General features: G+C 45.9%; 1 protein-coding gene across 7 annotated transcripts; it reads right to left on the bottom strand.

The window, feature by feature from the left end:
* Positions 1–1,606: 1,606 nt before the first annotated feature.
* Positions 1,607–20,960, bottom strand: zmym2 (zinc finger, MYM-type 2). 7 transcript variants are annotated; one of them, XM_086124534.1, is made up of 25 exons: positions 20,878–20,917; positions 19,702–19,884; positions 16,596–17,234; positions 16,059–16,212; positions 15,555–15,703; positions 15,304–15,452; positions 15,062–15,224; positions 14,270–14,482; positions 13,278–13,428; positions 12,363–12,478; positions 12,149–12,277; positions 11,532–11,682; positions 11,252–11,424; positions 10,783–10,948; positions 10,207–10,235; positions 9,989–10,130; positions 9,783–9,904; positions 9,380–9,536; positions 8,868–9,044; positions 8,598–8,668; positions 8,076–8,366; positions 7,084–7,198; positions 5,918–6,157; positions 5,133–5,256; positions 1,607–4,797 (listed from the first exon to the last, which is right to left on the bottom strand). In XM_086124534.1, the coding sequence occupies exons 2-25, from the start codon at positions 19,849–19,851 to the stop codon at positions 4,599–4,601; spliced, it is 4,170 nt and encodes a 1,389-aa protein (XP_085980660.1). In that variant the 5' UTR covers positions 19,852–19,884; positions 20,878–20,917; the 3' UTR covers positions 1,607–4,598. The 7 variants fall into 7 exon arrangements, 6 of the variants coding, with proteins under 6 accessions (XP_085980660.1, XP_085980662.1, XP_085980663.1 ...); XM_086124536.1 differs by lacking the exon at positions 20,878–20,917 and having other exon boundaries at positions 19,702–19,753; positions 19,828–19,884; XM_086124537.1 differs by lacking the exon at positions 19,702–19,884 and having other exon boundaries at positions 20,878–20,960.
* Between the last annotated feature and the right edge of the window lie 1,199 nt (positions 20,961–22,159).

Genomic DNA, 22,159 nt, shown 5'->3' with positions numbered 1-22,159 from the left:
ACAGGTCAAGCTACGACGTGGGGTTCAAGCCCACAATGCACCAGGGCTGACCTGGACACACAAGCAGACCGTTGGTCACATGCGTGGCTAGCTTGGGACAGGTATGCGATTGCTTTCCTCAGCTCAAATGTCTGTACATTCCGAATTACTGGACATTTTCCGTTAACATCCAATTGGACATCGGAAAATCTAATCGGATGTAATAGAATTTAGCTTCTCAACAGATGCGACATCAATCAAACGACAATGTGTGGCAACGCGGGAACGCGTATGCCATTACTTTTCTCTGCTCAATTACTTATCTTCCGATGTATTGAACATTAACAGCACAATTTGTCAATCAAGGGACAAAAAAAATTAAATTCAGAAGCGCATACAAAAGTGACGCCATTTCTCAACAGATGTGACGTCAATCAAAGGACGTTTTCAAAGAAAAATAGCACTATATTATATATAAAAAAAGGTAAAGACATCGGTTTGGTTAAGTAATTCCCATATGCATGTATGTAATATTCATGTGTTCGATGTGGGCGTTTAAGGGGTGTGATCCCGAGAGTAACCGTGGGAAACTGGAGTCTGAAACACCCCAAGAGAGTATTCTCATTTTGCCTTTTTGTGTTTGACCTCTTCTATTTATTTCAAGTCTAATAAACAGCTGAAAGTGTGCCGCCCAACGTCTTCAACGGCCCACCCTCATCCATCCCTGAGCCCTGCCGCCCAGCTCGGGGGGCTGCCGTTCCATCATTAAAGCGCCACATTGGTTAATATCACATGATCGAGGCCGGGTGGGCTGCCTATAGTCCCCCCCACCCCACCCCACCCGCCGCCCATGCTGAGTGCAGCGCTTTCTTTGTGGCCCCTGAAAGGCTTGTGGATTGAGCCCGAACAATAAAAATGAATAGGACAAGTTCCTGGAGTCTGGCCAACAATGACAAAATAAGGCTTTAGTCACCCTTTTTGGTACCTACAGCCATCCATATTTTGGAGGACTAGGGCAAGGCGTATATAGAGAAATAAGTCACATTTCAACGAGCCAGATGCCTTCAATTTGATCAAGTGAAGGCAACACAGCCAGACACCGCTACCCACCTCCACCAAGGAGCTCGGGTTAGAGTTCAAAGTGCCAACACATCACCCCCCCCCCCCCCCCACTGGAGAGAAATGTGCAAAACAATAAGCTGTGTTGCTCTATGAGTGACTGTACAAATTTCAGAATTTGAGTTGAATATTTACATACTGCCCCCCAAGATGAATTAACAGGAAAGACGGACACTTCACCTAATTTGCTGATTGGCACCAGACACCTGTGCAGTCATAAACATGTAAAAACCAAACGTGAATGACCAGTTTGTTTCAGAATGACAAAACAACAGTGACAAGATGCAACTATCACTTTGGAAGTACAGTACAACGAAAATTACCTGGTTCGACTAATCCAAGTCGATTCAAGATCTCAGATGGGTTTCTTCTTCTTGTAGCTAACATTCAAAGAAACAAGTGTGAACAATCATTATGAACTTCAATACAACTTTTCAAAATGAACCCGTTTCGTTAAATTGTTGCACTCTTCTCTTTCGTTTCAAATAAAAACAAGTGAGTCGTGCGGTTAGAAAAAAAAAAGTCATTTATTGAACACGAGCACACCAGCGGATGAGTGCGCGCGCACTCACACACATTCATATTTACACACCGAGGCACATTCACACCCGAGTCAGCGGCGACACCTGGGTTGGCACTGAGGCCGCCCCGACGGGCTCGCTTAAAGGTTTTTCCATTTGAGTCCGGTATTGCGGCGCAAACCCAACCGGCGCCCCTGTAGGTGGACCGAAGAGTCGTCAACTCAGAAAAAATATGCTCCACTCATTACCGCAAGTCATCCAAATTAAGCTCGACAGCTGTGTTTTAAACCAGGCAAATACAGGAAGTAGCAATACGAATTTGAAGTCATTTTCATGGCAAATCCTTTCAACGCAAACCTGAGTTTATTTTTTATTTTGGGGGGGGGGGGCGTATGAGAAACCAAATGAAGAAAGTAAAGAAATACCGGACAATGAAAAACCAAAGCAACAAGCTCGTCCTTCATGTTGTTTTGTGGAGCATCTGCTTATTTTCTTTTAAACGAGCGTTTTGGAAAAGAGGAATAAGTACAAAAAAAGTCACAGAGAAAAACACGAAGAAATAAATATGCTTTTTAAAAAAATATGGTGGGTGTTTTTTTTTTGTCCCTTTTGTGACTAGCCCAGTTCATACCACTCCTCCTTGTCGAAGAGACGCCACCAAAACAATCCGACCCTGGTTAGCGTGCGACACTACATCCATGTAACGGGGAGACGCAATTCACTGCGTAGCTTGTTAGCCTAGCGTAGCCTGCGAAGAAATGCAGTGATGTCGTTTGGGAAGATCATTGTGGCTGCTTTCAAATTGGTCGTTTTCTATTTGTTGGGGAGTATTCGCACCTGATGTTTGATGGGATAACTGATGTTTTTTGGACTTTTTCTGCAAAAAAGCATTTTTATTTCCAATTCTTTTGGGGGGCGGGGACGTTTCAATGGTGTGAAACATTCAAACAACAATGTGCAGTAAAAATTCAGAAGAGGTGTGGTATATGAATCTGCTCAAATATTGATGTTCTGAATGTTTAAACTATCCACAGAAAGCAAATGAATTGCCAAACATTTAAACGGCACATAATAATGGCATCAATTCTCCACAAAGGAAAAGTAACATCAAAGGACAAAAGTACATCTAGTTTGGAATGGATATACGCTTGCTCGCAACGAGTTTGTACGTTTATAATAAAGGCATCATTTTTCTACAGATTCGATGCCAACCAAAGGGCTAAATGTACATCTAGCCGAGAATGGGTCTTCCTTTTCTCAACGTGAATCCACGTATATTTCAAAATAATGGACTTTTCCCTAAAACAGCAAATTCATCACCAAAAGATTAAGCAACCCATATTATTTCCATTTCTCAGCAAATGCGACTTCAAATGACCAATGCGTGGCTAGGTCACAACGAGTGCGCCATTATTTTACGAAAGATTTGTATGGTCCGAAGTACTGGACCTTTACTGCAAACAAAGCACTCCCCCAAAAAAGCATGTATTTCAAAATTTTGTGAAGATTAAAATGGAAATGTTTAAACAGCGTGTAATAGCTGCTGCAGTCCTCAACGGATACGACTTACTTGACAAATGTATGGCTAGTTTGGAACGGGTGTGCCATTACTTTTCTCAGCCCAAATACTTGACAAGCAGGTGGGCAAACAGCGACAATGGAAAATGTACCTGTATACATCGACGAAAAAAAAAACGGTAAATAAAAGCGCTGACATCCCTCAACACTTGACAAAATCATCAGGGCAAGTGTGCCTTTACTTTTTTTCTGCCCAAATATTTGCACGTTTCAAGCTATTGTGCAAATATGGCAACGCTGGAAAACCCACTAGTCGCTAACGGAAATGAGCAATGTCATTTTTTTTCCCCCCAACGGATGTGACGTCAACCACAAAGCAAAATCTACATCCAGTTCGGAATAGTCGTGGTATGGCCAAATATTTGAAGTTCCAAGCCACTGGGCAAACAGCATTGCTGGATATAGCAGGTCGCTCTGCAACTTCAACATGTGTACATAATCGTGGTGTCATTCTTTGCGGATGTGACAAAGCATAGAAGGGTGGCTAATTCAGAATGGGTGTCGTGTGATTTATCATGATCGGTGCACTATTACTTTTCTGAGCACAAATTATTTTGATGTTTTAAATATTGGACTTTCCTGCATCAAAATAGAGAAAAAAAAAGCAAACAAAAAGAGCACGTAGTTCTAGATTTTGTGAAGTTCCACAGGCGTGTAATAGTAGTACCATTTCTTCAATGGATGCGTCGTAAATTAAAGGACATCGTTTTGGGCTACTTAAGGACAGGTGTTTTTTTTTCTCTCGGCCCAAAGACTTGTACTTTCCGAAATATTGGACTTTTTCTACAGAAGAAAAAAAAATTTCACGCACCTCCAAAACGCTTCAAAGGTGCGTAATAGCAGTGCTATTTCTCAACGGCTGTGATGTCAAAGGATAAAAAGTGTGGCAACTTCAGCACAGGTGTGCCATTTCATTTCTCTGGCCTTCCGAAATAAGTGTTTTTTTTCCTGGAGATAATAGCATCACTCTGATGTCCAATGAAAAGCATGCAGACACTTGGGAGAAAAAAAGGGGAAAAAAAAGAATGTTATGTTAAGGCGAGAGCTAAAACGCTCACAGCTTTTGTCGTGATTGTCTTTTTCAAAGCAACAATGAGGCAGGTCTGCCTGAACTAATGCTCCAAACGACATCACCGGCATTTAAATCAGGCTTGGCGGCATATCGGGATCATGAGCGGGCTAAAACATTCCATAACTGTCTGGATGCGGCCCCAACCCCCGCCGAAACAATCGCAGAAAACCAACGCCCAACCCCTCCCATAGTTTTTCTCATCGCGGGAGGCGTCTCGTGGAGCTCCGCAGCAGGAATGGAGGAGGTTTACATGAGAAAATGTTGGAAGAGCTACTCACTATGGCCTTCCTGCGGATCTACTAACAATCTACGCGTCCAAACCAGACGTGCTACTCGGCGCCACCTTCCTCTTCCGCTTGCTCCTGCGAGTCCGTGTAAATGTCCCGCACCAGCAGCATTCTGGCGAGCAGGCTCTCCAGCGTGTGGTGCTCTAACGGCGTGGTGGTGAACCAGGCGCCGCCGTCCCCGTCCCAGGCAGGATCGGGCCGGGCGTAGAAGAAGTCCGAGCGCTCCAGCAACAATGCGGGGCTGCGGGTCAAGGAGAAATGACAAGACAAGACAGTAGTTACAAAAGTGCCAGCAGTGTGATTCGGCGATGTTGCGGTTAAGCGGGAGAGGAGGTCCTCATCATTCAATGGTCATCACTTAAGATTCAGGATGTGAACAGCATTGAGTTATAATCACAGGACATCCACCTCCAAAATTTCACAGGGACATTATAGCGAACCCCCATTTATACAGACTGACCTACAAGTCACAGAGCTATGGGTCACAATGTACGAGAATACATTTCCTGACATCAAACCAAACTAACTGATAAATCGGCCTGAACAAAACCCAGCAAAGCAGGATACACAACGTACCACTTGGAGCGATAGAGCTGGAAAAGGTGTCGCTCTTGCTCCGTGATGGGACCAAGCAATCCTGTGTTGTCGTCATCTTCACAGTCCTGATGCTCCCGCTTCCTCTTGCGAGACTCCTTTTCAACTACGAGGCAAACAAAGCATCGCTTATACTACGTGCTTAACTGTGTAGGCAGGGGGTCACAATCAGCCGCGTAGTGGTGGCCCAGGCAGAGCTGGCACTGTGGCCCTGTATATTCATGATATGATTTTTTTTGTGCAGTATAAAAACGCATATTTAGCATTTGAGATTTTCTGGACTTCATATCTTGTTCAAGCCACCCCTTATTGAAGGATTTAAATGTAACCCCCCCCCCCCAAAACAATTAATAACTGTCACATTTATAGATTTTTTATTTTATTGGCCCAGTCCAAGTCAACTTTGGGTGGCCCGACACGGTCGCGTAGTGGGCCCTGGCCCACTGTTCACATAAAATGCTGGTAGATTATAAAGTGCACCTTATACCAGGGGTGGGCAAACTTTAGCTCTCGGGTGCCACATCGGATTTTTTAAAACAGACAAATGTGCCAGGTAGTCTTAAAAAACACAATAAGAATATAAATGTGAATTCTTAATTCATTCAATTTTCTTAAATATTAATGTAAAATGGTTACATTTATAAATAATTTATAATAAATTATAATTCACAGAAGGGGGGGGGGGGATCTGACTGCCGATAATGTGAAAAATGGCATAAATGAAGGCCTCTTACTATATGCACAACTCTAAAGCTCATTTCACTCACCCTGAGAGACAGGAGAAGGCACGCGTACGCAAGTGCGACTCTTGCCGGTGGTGACAGGGTGCACGGCGTCCGGGCCGTACACGTTGGCGAAGGACAGGTCCAAGTGCTGCTGGGTGTTACGCAAACGCATGCGCTTGGCGTTCAGGTACACCAGTGAGCGCAGCAGGACGGCAGGCGTTGTGCTGCCCAGATGCCCGCCCGTCCACAGGCATCGCTCATCCACGCGGCTCCACGGGGAGCCTTTTTGGGGGTGCGGAAGGGATGATGCGGCGACAAAAACACCAGATATAAACATTGTGGTCATGTCAAGGAATTGATTTAGAGCAGTGGTTCTTAAACTTTGTTTACACCAATTATTGCCTCAAAAAAAGTATTAACTCTCCAAGTACCACAATCATAATCAAAATGAAAACAATTCCACCCCACACAACACACTGAGAATAACTAATTTAATGCCATTCGTTTTTTAAATATTTTTTATTGCAGTGAGCGTCTTCATACATCAAAAGCACAATCACAACGTGTCAGGATGTGAACAGCAAAGAGGTATAATCACGAGACGCTTCTCGCTAGCCGAAATGCGAACTTTTCTAATTTAACTTGAGCCTATTTGCCAACAAATGACTCAGCCAGAAAACAATCATAGTTGTCTTATGATGGAAAATCAAATTATAATATTTGTTGCCCGGAGGTTCAATCAAGTTAGTTACACACTTTCGGCGCGTTTTAGCTGAGCCATGTTTTTGTTCTCCTGTCATGAACTTCCTGCAATTTGTAGGCCAGACACCAAGTCGATTTTCCTTAAAAATTAAGCCGTGAAGACAACATGAACTTCCCACACATCTTTTTGCATCAGTTTGTGTCCAAATATCATTGATTTGTGTTTTCACGGAGCTATGTTTGTATTCTACCAATATTAACCATCTACATTTGTGTAAATGAGATTAACTTTGAATATCTGTTCATGCAGTCATTGAGTCTTCTGCTAGCATGAATTTATTTGTGTTTTAGCCAAGTCAGGTTTGTGTCCGGCAATCGACTTGCTACATTTGTGTGGTACCAATACAATTTAGTCATCCCCTTGGCTAAAACACAAATGCATTAAGTTACTGTTTGCTGAAATAAAAATTGGCTTTGCTCCACGCTCATTATGTCTTTGTACTCACCATCAAGAAGCTGGCTGGGCTTCCAGTCCTTCAGAACCTTGTTGAGCTCCTCCCCGAATTCCTGGTAGCAGGAGTCACTGAAGATGTCACTCTGTTGGCCATTGGCGTGAAGATGCTAAAAAAAGAAAGCCCCAAAACTCAATGGTTTTTTTCCCCCCATTCACAAAATGGTCGAAGAATGTGCACGCGACGTTTGTGTCCTCATATTGAAATGATCAGCACTGTAGTCAGGATGTGAACAGCAAAATGTTTAAATCACAGGACACATAAAAAAACAAAGCTATCATTTTAAAGTATAAAAAAAGTTGTCTTTTTTTCTCTCTAAAGTAGATCAAACAAAAGCACAGAGGATCCCGATTGAAAAGTGTTAAGAATGTTGACTTTCAAAAAGATGTCAAAAAGACAGTTTTCACTTACATGTCAGTGTCTAAAGCGCAGAAGAGCGAACAATGTGGCCATGCTGGGAGTTACTGTGGTGACATGTGCAGCAGTAGGAAGTGGGACGACCTTTGCACAAGTCAAATGTGTCCCCCAGGAAACACTCCCTGCTCAACTGATGGTTCCTAGCCCCAAATTGGCAGGAATTCTGCCATCTTGATATTTATTTGAAGAAAACTCTGTCCTTGACAACATTTAACTCTGAACTCACAAAATGTATTTTGGAGTATAAAAACTATTTGTAACTACAAACCCAAGTTGGGACGGTGTGTTTAAGAGGGGGGGGCTAAAAAAAACCTGGGACAGATTCATGTTTGCCACTGTTACAACACCTTCTCTTTTAACAACATTCAATAAACCTAAACTAGCCAATTCAAACTATACTTTACAACAATCTGATCAAGAGTATCGATATCAGTTGATAAATTGCATTTTACGCAAAATATTTGATCCACTGTCATGTCATAATTTGTGTGATCTGAGACTGTGAGCCTACACAGGGCAAACATGGTAACCAAATTCATGTTGCCAAGTGAAAGTGAGAAAAAGCCAACCTTTTGGATGCCGAGGCAGAGGTAGAAAATGCTGTCTGGGGCGTATCGATCTCCATTGGGCCGGCACACCTCCCTTACGAAGCCGCAGAGCTTGTTGTTCAACTCGTCTGTGCACATTTTCAGCACATCGTTCCTTGTTGGATTCACCAGAGCCGGTTCAGATGCTTGGGGGTCCGCTGCGGAGCCCATCCAGCGCCTGAAGGCATTGACGCCGTAGCGAGCTATCAAAGGCGGAGAGCGAACCGACGAGGTTCTGACCAAGTTGCGTTCCGCCGCCAGCCTCTTGCTCCCCTGTGACACAAAAAGGGTCAGAAAAATCACTTTACTTTCAAAGCTTCAAATACCTTACATGGGAGTTAATGGCATACATGGGAATTTATGTAAATAAACCAGGAATCTGCAAAACTGAAGCTTGGTCCTAAAGCAAAAATTTTACATGATCCTGACCGAAATGACTAGATTTGCGACTCAAATGACGTAGGGCATTTGGCATTGTGATCACTTAAACATTCATGTGCATACTCGTGTCCTTGGTTGAGGTCGCGACGCACGCTCCTCCTGCTTCTCCCCATCCTCTGGGACTGACGCCAAAGCTGAGGAAGAGAACGTCATGAGACAGAGAATGACGCAGCGTTTTGACAGCAACAATGAGTAAGCGGGGCCCGCGGTGAACAACTACAAGCACGCCTTGGTGTCACAACTACCTGGACTACAGTAATGCAGCCCTACAGGGCGGTCCTTCATTGTTGTATACTCGGCAAGTTTACGTGGTGTGACTGTCAAATGATTTACCTTGAGCGAAGTCCTCCTCCAGGTCCATGTAGCTTCCTCCCTCTTCCTCCTCCGTCACCTCCTCCTCTTTCTTCAGGTCCACATCACCTTCCTTCTTCACCTCCTTCTTCTCCTCTAGGCTGGTGGTGATCATCTCCTCATCTTCATGCTCACTTGCCTCCTTCTCGAGCTTCACATCTGAGACAGGCAGCTCTTTCACATTAGTCATTTTAAAGTGGGGTACACACACAGCACAAATCAAGCTCATCATTTGAGCATTTCTTTTCCTCTCGTGATCTAAGCTAACAAAGGTCCGACTGTCGGATGCGTGGTGTGTCGTGTGTGACTATCCTGTGGTATAGAGGATATGGTAATAGTGATTACCATATCCTGTGGTGCGAGTTCTCTTCCCCAATCTGTTCAGAAAACAGTTGAAGCCAATAATCAAAAATTTTCAACATTTACCATTACTATATTTAATTTATACTCCACACTCAAGAGAAAGCGTCCCGTTTTGGGCATAGGAACACTACCTGCTTTTTGGTCCTCGGATGTCACCTCAGTTGGAGACGGCGGGTCCTCCTGGGCGGCGACGGGGGCCGAGGGTGTCTTGCTTCTCAGCTCCTGGATAGTTTGGACAATCTGCTCGGTGCTCTGCAGGGTGGTGGGCAGGAAGACTGGCACGGGGAGCTGGCATAGGTGGGGGAGGGTGTGCAGATTACTTAACCAAACCATGTATGCCAACACGATCTCCAAATGCAGTTGAGGTTTAATATTTATTTTCTACTTCCTGTTTTGAGTAATTGTCAACTATTAGATGTGGGCATCGAGTTGGATCAATGTTTCGTTTAAGTGTGCCGTATATATTAATCATTTCTGGTAACATGGTAAGCACGACCCACCACTACTAGTAATACTTGTAAGTCGACGTCTTACTGGTAGAGGCATTGAGAGAGGCGTGGGCGTCAGCTGCGAGTACATGTTCATGGGCATGGGGATGAAGACTGGCACGGGGATGGGGACGGGAACATACTCCCGCTTCACTCCGTCGTCCACGTCTGCGTTGACACAGAAGCTCAATTCTTGATCGACAGTCATCACATCAGGGGTGCCCATAGAGCGTCCGCAGGGGTAATACTCACCCGTCTGTATGGGCTTGCTCTGCATGTGTGGCTTGCAGTAGGTGGCTTTGGTGAGGGTGAGCGGCTTGCAGAGGACTGCCTTGTTTTTGACGTCCCTCATCAGGCCGCCGCCTGTGTACGCCGCCGTGCTCTGGCTCACTAGCTGCAACGTGGGAGAAGGAAGTTTAGGAGTATGACAATATGACAGAATCAGACTACATTCTCAAACCATTACTCACCCCAAGTTTGGAAGTTTGGGATTCAATGCCTGTAATGAAACGTGAAATCGTTGGTGACACAAAAATATCTGATTCCAAACAAAATGGCGTATTTCCGTGTGTCTTTTTGGGCATTGCATCTTAAGATCTTTTTAATGGGTCTTCTTTTGACAGGCATGTTTCCCACATCTTATGTTGCGAGGTTAACTGAGCTATAGGGGCTAAATTATCAAAGAGATTCATAAGACAGACCCCCTGAAAATGACCAGGATGAGGCAACAGACATGTCTATAAAATTTCACGTGAGGTAAAACAGGCTTTGGGGGTCGACTTTTCCTAGAGATTCAAAAGACCGCTGGAAATGGGCAAGATGAGCCTAAAATGGTTGTCCCAAACCACAATTACTTTTTTTGGGGGCCTACTAATGGTAAACATGGTTAATAATTTTCCTGTTGCTAAGTGAAACAGTCTTTGGGGGCTTAATTTTCAAAGAATTGATTGCCAGGACCACTGGATATGTCCACTTCAAAACACAAATGGCACCGGAGGAGCGAGAATCTGTGCTTTAAACAGTTGGCGTGTGGTGCTCATGCATACCCGTGCAGCTATTCTCAGGGCCTTTCTGTGTGGCCATGATGGGCTCATTTTGCTGGCAATAGAACCTGAGCAGACATTGTTGGTCGCAGAATTGCTTCATCTCCGAGCGCCACATCACAGACTCAGTCAGCTGGCCCTGAACCTTGCAGCAGTCGCAGCGCGCCGCCTAGTGGACACACAGAGGCACTCATTTGTTTCCACATGCGATTACAAATCATTTTCATGAAGAAAAAACACTGTTCTCAAACGGTTGCAACAGAATTCATGTCATATAAATCCGATTTTTTCTTTTAATGAGTCTGTGAATCAATTAAAAACAGTTGACAGATGAATCAATTACTAATCATTACAGCTGCAGCTCTTGTGAAAGCGCGATATATAGTAAATAAAGCTATATGTGAATTGAAATCAGCTGCATAAAACCCTGATCGGAACGCCCCAGTTAACACCTTTTCCCCCCGAAACGGACCTTGTGGTACCAGTCGTGGAACTTCTTGGCACAGGTCTCGCCGCAGAAGTCCCGCGTCATGCCGCCGAGCTGGCGTGTGACACTTCTCTTGCACATCTGGCTGCAGTGGTTGCAGCTGACGCACTTGAGGCCCAGACGCTTGATGAAGTCCTGCTTGAAAAGCAGCTTGCAACCTGGAACACAAAACGCAGTTGAGATGGACCACGGCTTAATAAAAAATAAATTAAATAAAAAAGGGAGGGGGGGGGGCAGCGAGAAAGGGGGTGGACGCCTGTGTTACCTTCACTGCAGAAGGGTTTCTTCTCGCCCGAGAAGTTGGCGGTGGTGTGCAGCGTCTTCTCCTCCTGGCAGAACTCGCACATGGTGACGATGCAATGCAGCTTCTTGTAGTCATCACAGCACACCTTGCTGCAGAAGTGGTGCACTTTGTCCTGGGGGAAACACCAACACAGGTCAGGGGCAGAGGTCAGCCTTGCACGCACATGACTCCACTCAGTGGGCCTCCAAGTTTATAATTCATAAATAATCTTGTATTAATACATACACTTCATGGAAAACCACAATTTTCACCCAAGTGATGAAATGGAAACCATGGGAAATGCACAGCCTTCCCACGTAAACATCAGCAGTTAAACTGCAAGTAACTACCTGGCATCCATTAGATGAAAGCAGCAAGTGCCATCTTTTGATCATACACGTTTGCAATCGCAATGATGTTGATGCCGGATGGCGCCGCATAACTTTCAACATTTTTATATACATTTTAAGGCGTATACATTATTCCTCAGGGGTCCATTTTCGTAGTTGACCACCTTATTTAATACTCATAATACTACTATTTATTTCTTGGGGGGAAAAAATAAACAATTATAATAAGACTGAAGTGTCCCAACTGACCTCCCACTCCAACGTCTCTGGCTTGACGCTGAACGCCCCCTTGCAGTAGTTGCACTTGAGCTGCACCATGTTGTTGTTGTTGGTGGACAGCGTCGTCTGTCCGTTGGTGGCCGTCTGGAGGGAGGTGTTCTGTAAGAATGACCGCCAGTTTAAAAAACAAAACAGACCCCCCCCCCCCCCAATAATGCTGAAAGACAACCAAGTGAGCTTGCACCTGGAACTTTGTGACACACTGCGAGCTGCAGAAGTTCAGGACGATTCCCTCTGGCAGGGTTGCCTGGTACTGCGGTAAAGCGTTCCTCTTGCAGAAGTGACACGATGGCTCCGCGTCTAAACAAAAGACACTCCGTTAGTGTCGAGCTGTTTTTTGAGAACAAAATCACATTGATTTGGATCTTGTGCGACTGTGTATGTTTTGGGAGGTTTCCTATTTCACCTCCTCTTCCCTTGACATGACTCTCAACCTGAGAGCTTTTCGTTAAATGATTGATTTGAATCCTTTGTGACAAGGTTTAGTGCATTTGTGTCTGTTAATGGTTTTATTTCAGTTGGTTTCCATTTGCTGATTGTATTTCTCTTCCCTGGACAGGACTTTTGGCCTTCACACCAGCTTTTGGTGAGCAAAATGAAATTTGGATCGGATCATGTGTGACAAACATTTCAGTCCATATTGCATCCTGTTAGCACTGCAATTGTTTTATTTTGGTAGGTTATCACTTCCTGATTTTTTTTTAAACCCCAATTCCCAGGAGCTGAATAAAATTATCAGCCTGACACCAGCTTTTTGTGGACAAATGATTTTGAATAGTTTTATTTTAGTAGCTTTCAACTTCCTGATTTTATCCCCACTTCCTGGATAGGACTCTCAGCCAGAGAGCAGCTTTTGGTGAGCAAATTATTTGGATTTGGATCTTGTGAGACTGTCAACCTACATCTCAGTCCATTGTTACTTCGTGGATGTATTCGAAATTCCTTTAACGGGCTCTGAGAAGTGGTGTAGACGAGCTCTTTGTAAACAAAGGAACGCAATTGACTCCCGCTGTGATGCATTTGAGTCCCTCTATCAATCCTGTTATTTTCTCTTGCTAACCTGCGCATTTAGTCATTGTCACTTTGCCAGTTTACTCACGGTGGAAGGCGGTGGCGGCCATTTTGGCCTTGTTCATGCAATTGGTGGAGCAGTAGGAGCCCATGGCGCCGTCGGCACCTAAGCCCAAGACCACCTCGCCTGTCTTGATCAGCGTCTTGCATGTCAGGCAGTTCGCTAGCTTGCTGTGAGCCTAAAGAGGCACACACACAATCAGAAACAAGTTTTTCACGGGTTGGAGGCCAGTTGTGCTTCAACCTTAAAGAGTCTGTACAAACTTGTAATTCCTACATTGGTCACCTGCTTTGGATGACCCTCAATTAAAGTTAAAAAGTTCAAGTAAATGTTCGCTTCATTCCAAATCCATTGTGGTTCTTCAGAGCCAAAAATGACAATGTTGTCAATGCTCCAATAGTGAAAGATTTGACTGTATGACAAAATACATTTCTCATAACTACTTTGTCGAAGAATATGCAACTTTTTAATTCTTATGGCATGCAGCGGTGGTGGATACGTTTAATTGTCATTGGGATTATGAGGGATCTTCGCATCAAGGGATTCCTGACCCAAAAAGTTGGAGAACCCCAGCTGTAGGCATTCCAATGCTTGTGGTTGCGCTGCCAAAACTCTAATATGGTTGGTGGAATCAGCGGCTGTTGCCAGGCAACAAGGACTACACTTGAGCCTTCAACTTGTGGCAACTACCAAATTGTTCACCTGAGAGCTTGTTCAGGGAAAAACTGAACGAGGAAATGATTGAGTCATCACTGCGCATGTATGAATAAACTAAATTCGACGGCACAAGTTCTTGACTGCTACAATACAACACTGAAATCTCTTTAACCTTGAACAATAGAAATAATCGGCACTGCTAGAAATGATTGGGAACCAAGAAAAAGTCTTGCACACGCTCATGTAGGCCTACTATCATACGATTCAAATGCCCGGGGTCCCTGGGTTGTCATAACTCATTTTATCATCCTCTTGCCAAAACAACATCAAGAAGTAATCTTTAGAGTGAAATTCAAGAGCACCTGCTTGAAGTCCCTGATGCATTTCTGACAGCAGAAGCGCTTCTGCTGTCCGTCCACCAGCAGGAAGTGGTTGGCGGAGGCCCTGTTGGGCAGGTAGTCCCCGCACTGCTCGCAGCAGTTCATGATGAGCCCGTTGGCTCGGCGGTACACGTTGAAGCACATGTCGCTGCAGATCTTGTGCGTCACCGTCTTGAAGCTCACCTCGTGACGGATCTGCACGCGACAAAAGTCTTGTCAATTTCACATCCTGCCGTGTGGGAAATTTGCAGATTTCTACCACCCTATTCAGTCTTGGTATCTTTCACACAGGAGAGGAACCCAAGAAAAAGGCAGGAAAAAAGCTGGCTTTGGCGGGCGGTATAAAGTAAATCTTGATTACTAACTTGCTACCGTATTTTCACCACCATACAGCGCGCCATATTAAAAGGCGTAGCGTCAGTTACGGGTTTTATTTCTGTATTTAACACATACACAAGACGCATTACGTTATTGGACGCAGGCATGATAAAATGTACGCGAGCTGAAAAAATACAGTAGCGTGGATGCACGCTAGTGTATGTTTTTAAAATGGCAGCGGGAACAAAAGTGAGTTCGGTTGTACTTTATTGAAGTATTGAACAGTGTACTCACAAAAAATAAAACATTTTAAAAATCAATCTTCATGCTGAAATCCATCAAAGTCCTAATCTTCTAACGTTTGCCGTTAGACTTAACCAGTCATTCCATGTCCGTACATAACACACGGAACAGGAAAAAGCGGTGTACAAGATTTTGTCAAAGGAGCTCACTGACCTCAGTGAGCTTTCCACAGACGGTGCATTTGGTTTTGAGGCTAGACTTAGGCGCGTTCTGCTTGTTCTCATAGGCGCCCAGGCAGCCAGTGCTGCAGAACTCCTGGAAGGACTCGCTCGAATCCACCTGGGCCACGATGGTACCTTTCATGTTGGTGATGTCCCTGCAGGGTGGGCGGGAATTTAAGTGATGCTAGCAGAGACCCACAAACAATCCACTGGAGGACAGCATCCGTTACTGACTTTTTACACATGGTACAGCTTTTCTTGGGTGCGGGTTTGTGCGAGAAGGCGGAGAGGCAGGTGGTAGAGCAAAAGAGGTGCGTCGACCCTTTGCGCTGGTACGCTGTTTGACCTTTCTTCAGAGGCTTCTTACAGTTTGCACATGTCACCTGCAATAAATTGGATAGGAATATCGGATATATATTTCGCATATATATTTCAAGTGCATGGACCATTTAACTATGAGCCAAATGTAGTACATGCAGCAGTACCTTCACCGTTCGTGGCTGCGGCTGGGTGCCCGGCGAGGAAGAGGAAGATTGTCCTGGAGGTTTGGGCAGGGAAGTGGCGGTGGATGAAGAGTCCACCCCCGTCTGCTTTTGGTTGCGAGGCACTGACGCCGACTGGGAGATCCACGAGTCTGCGAGGGGAACAAGAGGAGCCCGCGTCATCTATTTGAGCCCTCCATTTCATCACACACCTCAGTTCAAGCAGTCATGATTCCACTGAGCAAGCCCAGTCCAGTTGTTCTGTGTCAAAGGTACCAATGTAGAATGGAAGTGGGGTGGGGCGGGTGTAGAAGCTGACTTGCAAATTGGAAAAATTACTGGTAGACTACCCATGCCCTATCTGTACCTTACAGAGACCCAGGGGGGGAAAAAAACTGCAAAAAAAATGTGTTGGGCATTGTGAAAGCCGCTTGCTATGACTGGGGAAAGACGAACATTTGTGGGTTCAGATTAGCAGTGAACTGTGTGGTGGGCGTATGACTCAACCCGTTCTGTTGTGTGTCCCTCCGTCGCCATTTTGCACCGCTGAACTCCGCCCGGGGTTGAAGGAAGCGCTCGGTCTTTTGGACGTGCCGTCGGGAGTCAGGCTGAAGGCGCTGCCGATCTGCAGACCGTTTTCCTCAGCCGCACCATCCACCGACTGTGGAAAAGGGAGCTCGTGTTACAGAACGTACACATTTGCCAAACAGTGCATCTGTAACTAGTACAAAGCAACATTTTGCTGAGCCTAATTTACAAGAGTGACACAGATGGCCGAGGCCATTTTGGATACTGTGATGAATTGGCCATTCATTTAAATCATATATAAAAAGCACAATGACGCAAGACTCAGAGTAAGAACAGGCACTAAAGAAAACTTTTAAAAGTCTTAAGTTTAATTGTGGAAGGGTTGTAAAACTATAAGACGAAAAATGCCATTTAATACATCTCTGTTTTGCAGCTTTTTGCCGATAGTGAATGGGTCTGAAAGGTACCCCTGCAAAAAATGGGGGTTGACTTAAATTGAAATAATTGCCATCTCACCATTGGCCCTCCCTGCAGCGATGTCACAGAGGTGATCAGCAAGTCGGCTTGGGCATCTTCTGGAAGAGCCCCGGCGCCCCTTTTCTGGCCCAGCGTGGTGACGTTGGCAATGCGTATATCCGAATGTGGTTCCATGGTACTCAGGGCAGAGGGCGAGGAGTCATCCTGCTTCTTCTCAGGCTCTTCCTCATCGTCGATGACGATGGGCTCAGCAGCCGAGGCAGGGTTGGCGGGCTCGGACGCTTCGGGCGTCGCTGCGGCGGGCGGCGTCACCTCCGAGGGTGGCGCCGCCTCGGCTGTGGGCGTCGCCTCGGTGGGTGACATGCACCGTGGCGTCTCCATGTCAGCGTGGCCCTCCGGACACTCCTTCAAAGGCGGCGGCTCGGGGGCCTGCTCCTCTACTAGAACCACGTCGTCGTCCTCCTCGCCGCCGCCCTTCTTTGGTGACTTGTCGTCATCTGTTGCCGCGGTAACCGACTCTGGGGCCTCCACAGTGGGGGCATCCAAGGTGGGCGCCTCCGCGGCCTCCACGTGCTCCCCTGCTGCCGCTGTCCCCGCCGTTGCCACCTCCTCCTCCCCCGGAACAGCAGGGTTGGGTTCTGACACCCCGTCCATCGCTAAGGCAACCACCTGGGAACCCTCCCACCCCACAGAAAAGGGCAATTAGGTAGAAACCTGTTTTTCCTCTGAGACACTTTGCCTTGAGACCAGCTGCTGCAGATACAGATATGCCAATTTTGAGGACATGTCTGAAAGGGGTTCATCGAACACAACAAATTCATCATATAAGATGAATAATGTTGTTGACTTCAATTCACTCTTTCGTATCCGCATCTTACACGTGAGATATGAAAGCATTGCCTTAGATGGCCAGTCTGATTGTGGGAAGATGCATCACAGGCTCTTAAATCTCAGTTCTACCATTATGTACAGATGATTTTGAGGCGTGCGTGTGAAAAGGGGGTTGTGTAATTCCAATTTCTTTCCACCTCTGCTTCGCACTGTAAATCTGTGATACTCCAGCGGAAGCCGACAAACGACTTTCAGAATATGCACAGGCGATGACAAAGTGAGGCTTTGTGCTACCTACAGCCAACGCTGCCAATCTCGTTCCCCTTCTCAACCTGCTCCCCGTGCCATTTTTTTAAACCTCCCTTGTTACCCTGGTAACCCATGAAGCTACACCTTGGTTGCCATGGTGATAGCAAGGCCCACCACCGGGGACGCACTCTCTTACCTCTACAGCTGGCATGTGTCGTTTTCCTACGCATCAACGGGCTGGTAACAGGGAGGGAAGGGTGGGATGTAGTGAATTGGAGGAGGAGGGGTTTGCCTTTCATGTCACGTGCTAACGAGGCTGACCGCGACAAAAGCTGCTGCATCAAAAGCCGACCCTTAACGCATCACAGGCATGATTAATCGATTGTGTCGCTCGTGCGCTCAGACGTGCCGCCTGGACAGGCCAGCAGTTTGGCGTGAGGCCATTTTGAAGTGAGAAACGATCCTCCATAGAGTTGGGGGGGGTTGAACATGTGACAGGAAGTGTGACCCGCCATGCTTGGGAGCAGGAAGCTGATGTTTTCGCTCACACACGCACGCATTGACCTCACGTCCAGTCAACAAATCCCCTCAACCCCCGTTTCCTGAGTGGTATGCTACGACTGTGATTTACCTCAATGACTGACAGTGTCCACAAAATGGCCGCCAGTGCATGTGGCTTTCACACAGAACACAGCCGATTAAGTGTACGCTGTGACTGTGCCCTTTCACATGATAGTGACATGTCAGTGGGGGATGGGCTTTTAAAGGCAGTGTGAAAGGGGCCGGAAATGGTCAACAGTAGCCGTGGCATCAGTAAAACTGACCTGTGCAACAAACAACTATGCTGGACGATTCTTGAGCATAGCATACTAAACAGCTCACGCGTTGTAATATTTAAGATACAAAAACACATTTGTGTGTGAAACTACACCAAAGTATATGCCTTGACCACAATAAGAGCAGACATGGCATCTGTAAAGCTGATGTTTTTAAGAAAAATATTAAAGACAAAATGCCTGATCGTTGCAAGTCAAAGCAAGCTAAACATTTCCACCATATATTTAGTGAGTTAATGCATTTGCACAGATTAAGACCGACAGTAAACATCTTACATTCAAGGTCGACGTCTGCTTTCTGCAGTTGAGAGACTAAGTCCACTCTATACATTACTTAATATACCCCCCCCAAACAAATTATAAACACTTTGACACCACATTACATTATTTGCAGATCTTGTGCAAATAAAAGACTCACCCCAGTTAACGCCTCACACCAAATGACACTGTGTCATTGCATCAAGGAAATGTGCAATATTGAATACACCAAAAAAAAAAAAAAAAAAAAAAAAACTGACACACACACACACCTGTGAGACAGCCATTAAACAACTAGTCGAACCTCTTTTCAACTTTTACGTTTTCACCCCTATAATGTTCACATTACAAAGTCCCTATTTCACATAGTTCATTTTCCATTTGCCGATATTGCTTACAACAAATACATGAATAACGTAAACTTCCTTACAATGACCATATTTTCCCCACAAAATAGCGAAAAGGCGTTTGTAACGACGAACTAACTGCCGCCTCTACCTTGCTTATGAACAAAATGTACAGCGCGGGATTCCCCGCTTAGCAACGTTACCGATCGACTCGTACGTCGTCGTACTTCAGGAGGCACGGCACAGTCCTGAGCGCATGGTCTTAAAACATGTCTGGTAAATAGAAGCAAATCTCGCTGTCTGCGAAGGCTGAAATTGTATTTTTAAAAAGGCCTCTCCCCTCGTAAATGTCTTACCCCAAAATGTATGCTAAGCAGGCACCAGTGGAGTAGCAAGCCCATCTGAAGAATATGAGGTATGCAACAAACGTGAATATAAAATATTAAAATGGGATTTGCAAGACAATTGTAAAAATAAAGACCAAATCCCTAGTAAACGTCTCACACGGATGCTAGGCACTCTCTACAATTGAGCAAATGAACACATCCAGTCAGGATGAGTAAAGTCTAACATTATTATGGCAATAAAGACAGGTACAAAATAAAAGCCTCTTCCCGGGCATACCACTTGTCTCCACCAGGTGCCCGACTCTCTCTGCAGTTTAGTGGAAAGCTGGCTGCAATGCAGAACACGTGAATCAAAAATAGACCTCAAATAACCCCCTCCCCCACGGCATTGTGACGTAATCACCAGGTCGCCCGAGCATGTCGTCATGGTGCCTCAGTGACGTCATTTGCACGACTGGCGCTAAACAAAAACACAGAAGCAAGAGGAGTGGGTAGCGGCAACGGGCGTCAAAAGCGTGCCTACATTGCAAATGGCGTCCGTTCCGGTTATTTTAGGTGTGTGTGTGTACGCGCTTGCGCGCGCGAGGAGCCGGACTCAAGTCGCGCCACGTTCAACTCTCTGGGGCGAGCCTTTATCACCAATCCGACCTTCGATGGATGGTCGAACGCACCCGCCCGAAACCAACTTGGTTGGTCCAAAAACTTTCAAACTGCAAACTCATCCTCAGTGAGGGGGATCCCAACTTGTGTGTGTGCGTGGGTCCAGCGAGAAACGTGGTCAAACTGCGCCATTGTGGGCAACCGCGCACAATAACCGAGGTTTGCAACGTCACTAGACGCCATCTACCCGCGTGAAAAGGGCTCAAATGGAGCAAAACCTAACCCGAAGGTGGGATTCAAATGCCATTTCGGGGTCTACCTGATTTAATTGAGAAGTTCGCCGCCAACCATGGCGCAATCAGGCTGCGATGGCACCAAGCCTCCGGTAGGGGCGCCCTCCCCCAGCACCACGGCCACCCCCCACCGCCGGCGTTACGTATCACATGAACCGGGATTCGATTGTGTCATGCGGCGGTAAACAAGCGACGCCAGCCACCGTATCGTTCATGATTTTTTTTGGAAGACGAAGGCAATATCCATCAACATAACAAGAGCCCTCCCTCCCCCTCGTTACACCATTACCACCGTCGCCACCCAGCGGGAAACTAGTGCCTAGCGTCCGCCATTAGGGCTCCAAATGAACAATACTGGGGACACACATCGTTCACATTCAACTCTTTAACGTGTCTCCTCGTCGCCTGTGTCAAGACACGCGGGCGGTCGGAGGTAAGGGGAGGCCCAGCGAAGCCAAGCGACGACAAAAAAAGTTGTCCAAACTTTCCACTTTGAGGGCTTTGAGAAGCAATATACGAAAAGTGAGAGGGAATTTGAAAGAGACGAGGGTGTTTCTTACCGGAGTAGAGCTCGACACTGTGTAGCGCCACTTTTGTGCCTTGACATTAATCCCGGAAGGCGCATGCGTACAACGCAACACCAGCCAATTCCACGCTCGGAGATCGTCGGCGAGGCAGACGCCTCACTCACAACCCATTGAGTGGTTGGGAGGTTTCACGTGACGTGCAAACGCGAGTCTCCAACGCGTTTAGTCTCAAATGGATGCTATCAAACTACTTCCACTCCTTAAACACTATGACGACATTGTTTTGTTGGGAAACGCAATTTAAAAAACTCAAAACGACCGTCCATTCTTCATTCACCTTCTCGCAAAAAAAAAAAAAGTGCGGCAGCCATTTTGAACGGATACGGAAGATTGACGCCTTTCATTGTTAAAGGCAGATTCACACTAAATTACTTGATGGTTTAAAATGCAAGCCATTGTGAACCCAATACAAAGGAAACTGTGACGCTTAAAAGACGAAATAATGACACAAATCTAACCCGGAAGTGCCTTGTGAAAACTTTGGGAAATCCAGGCAGAGTGGGAGCTCTTGATTTCCGTCCCCGCGCCAATCATCCAATATCCCCCATTCCTCCCTTCCTCCTTCAGGTCCTGCGCATGCGCATACCGTGTCACCGAACTGGCAATTAAATTGGCCCCATTAGGAAGCTTTAACCTTGGCCCGAGTGAGCACATCTGCCGTTTAACCTCACATTTGAACGCCGTCGACGCTAGAGTCGAAACTATCGCAGTGCTCGGAGTTCCAGTCAAGTCAAGTCAACAGTATTTATAGAGCACTTTCAAACAGCCATCGCTGCATACAAAGTGCTGTACATGGAGCAATTTAACATGCACAATAAACAGTAAGACAAATCGGTAATAAAGGCGGTAGAAAGCACCAAACAGTAAAACCAAGAACAAATCTAAGTCATGCTGAGTCGAATGCCAAAGAATACAAGTGAGTTTTGAGGAGGGTTTTGAAGATGGGCAGCGAGGAGGCTTGCCGAATGTTCAGTGGGAGGTCATTCCAGAGAGAGGGACCAGCAACAGAAAAGGCTCGATCCCCTCTGAGCCTCAGTTTAGTTCATAACTGGATACTGCTGTTCTCGCTGTATCTGCTCCCATTGGGTTCCATCTTAAGGAAACATGGTATTCCCTTCCACTGCTATGCAGATGACTGCCAGATCTATGTCCCACTGAGCAAGAAAGACGCCTTCTCATTAAGGCCACTCCTATCCTGTCTGGAAGAAATCAAAACCTGGATGGCACAAAATTTCTTGAGATTCAATGAAAAGAA

The sequence above is a fragment of the Hippocampus guttulatus genome, chromosome 11 (assembly GCF_054856545.1).
Source record: "Hippocampus guttulatus isolate MCC_2025c chromosome 11, RoL_Hgut_1.0, whole genome shotgun sequence".
Taxonomy (NCBI): domain Eukaryota; kingdom Metazoa; phylum Chordata; class Actinopteri; order Syngnathiformes; family Syngnathidae; genus Hippocampus; species Hippocampus guttulatus.
This window is presented reverse-complemented; position numbering and strand designations above follow the sequence as displayed.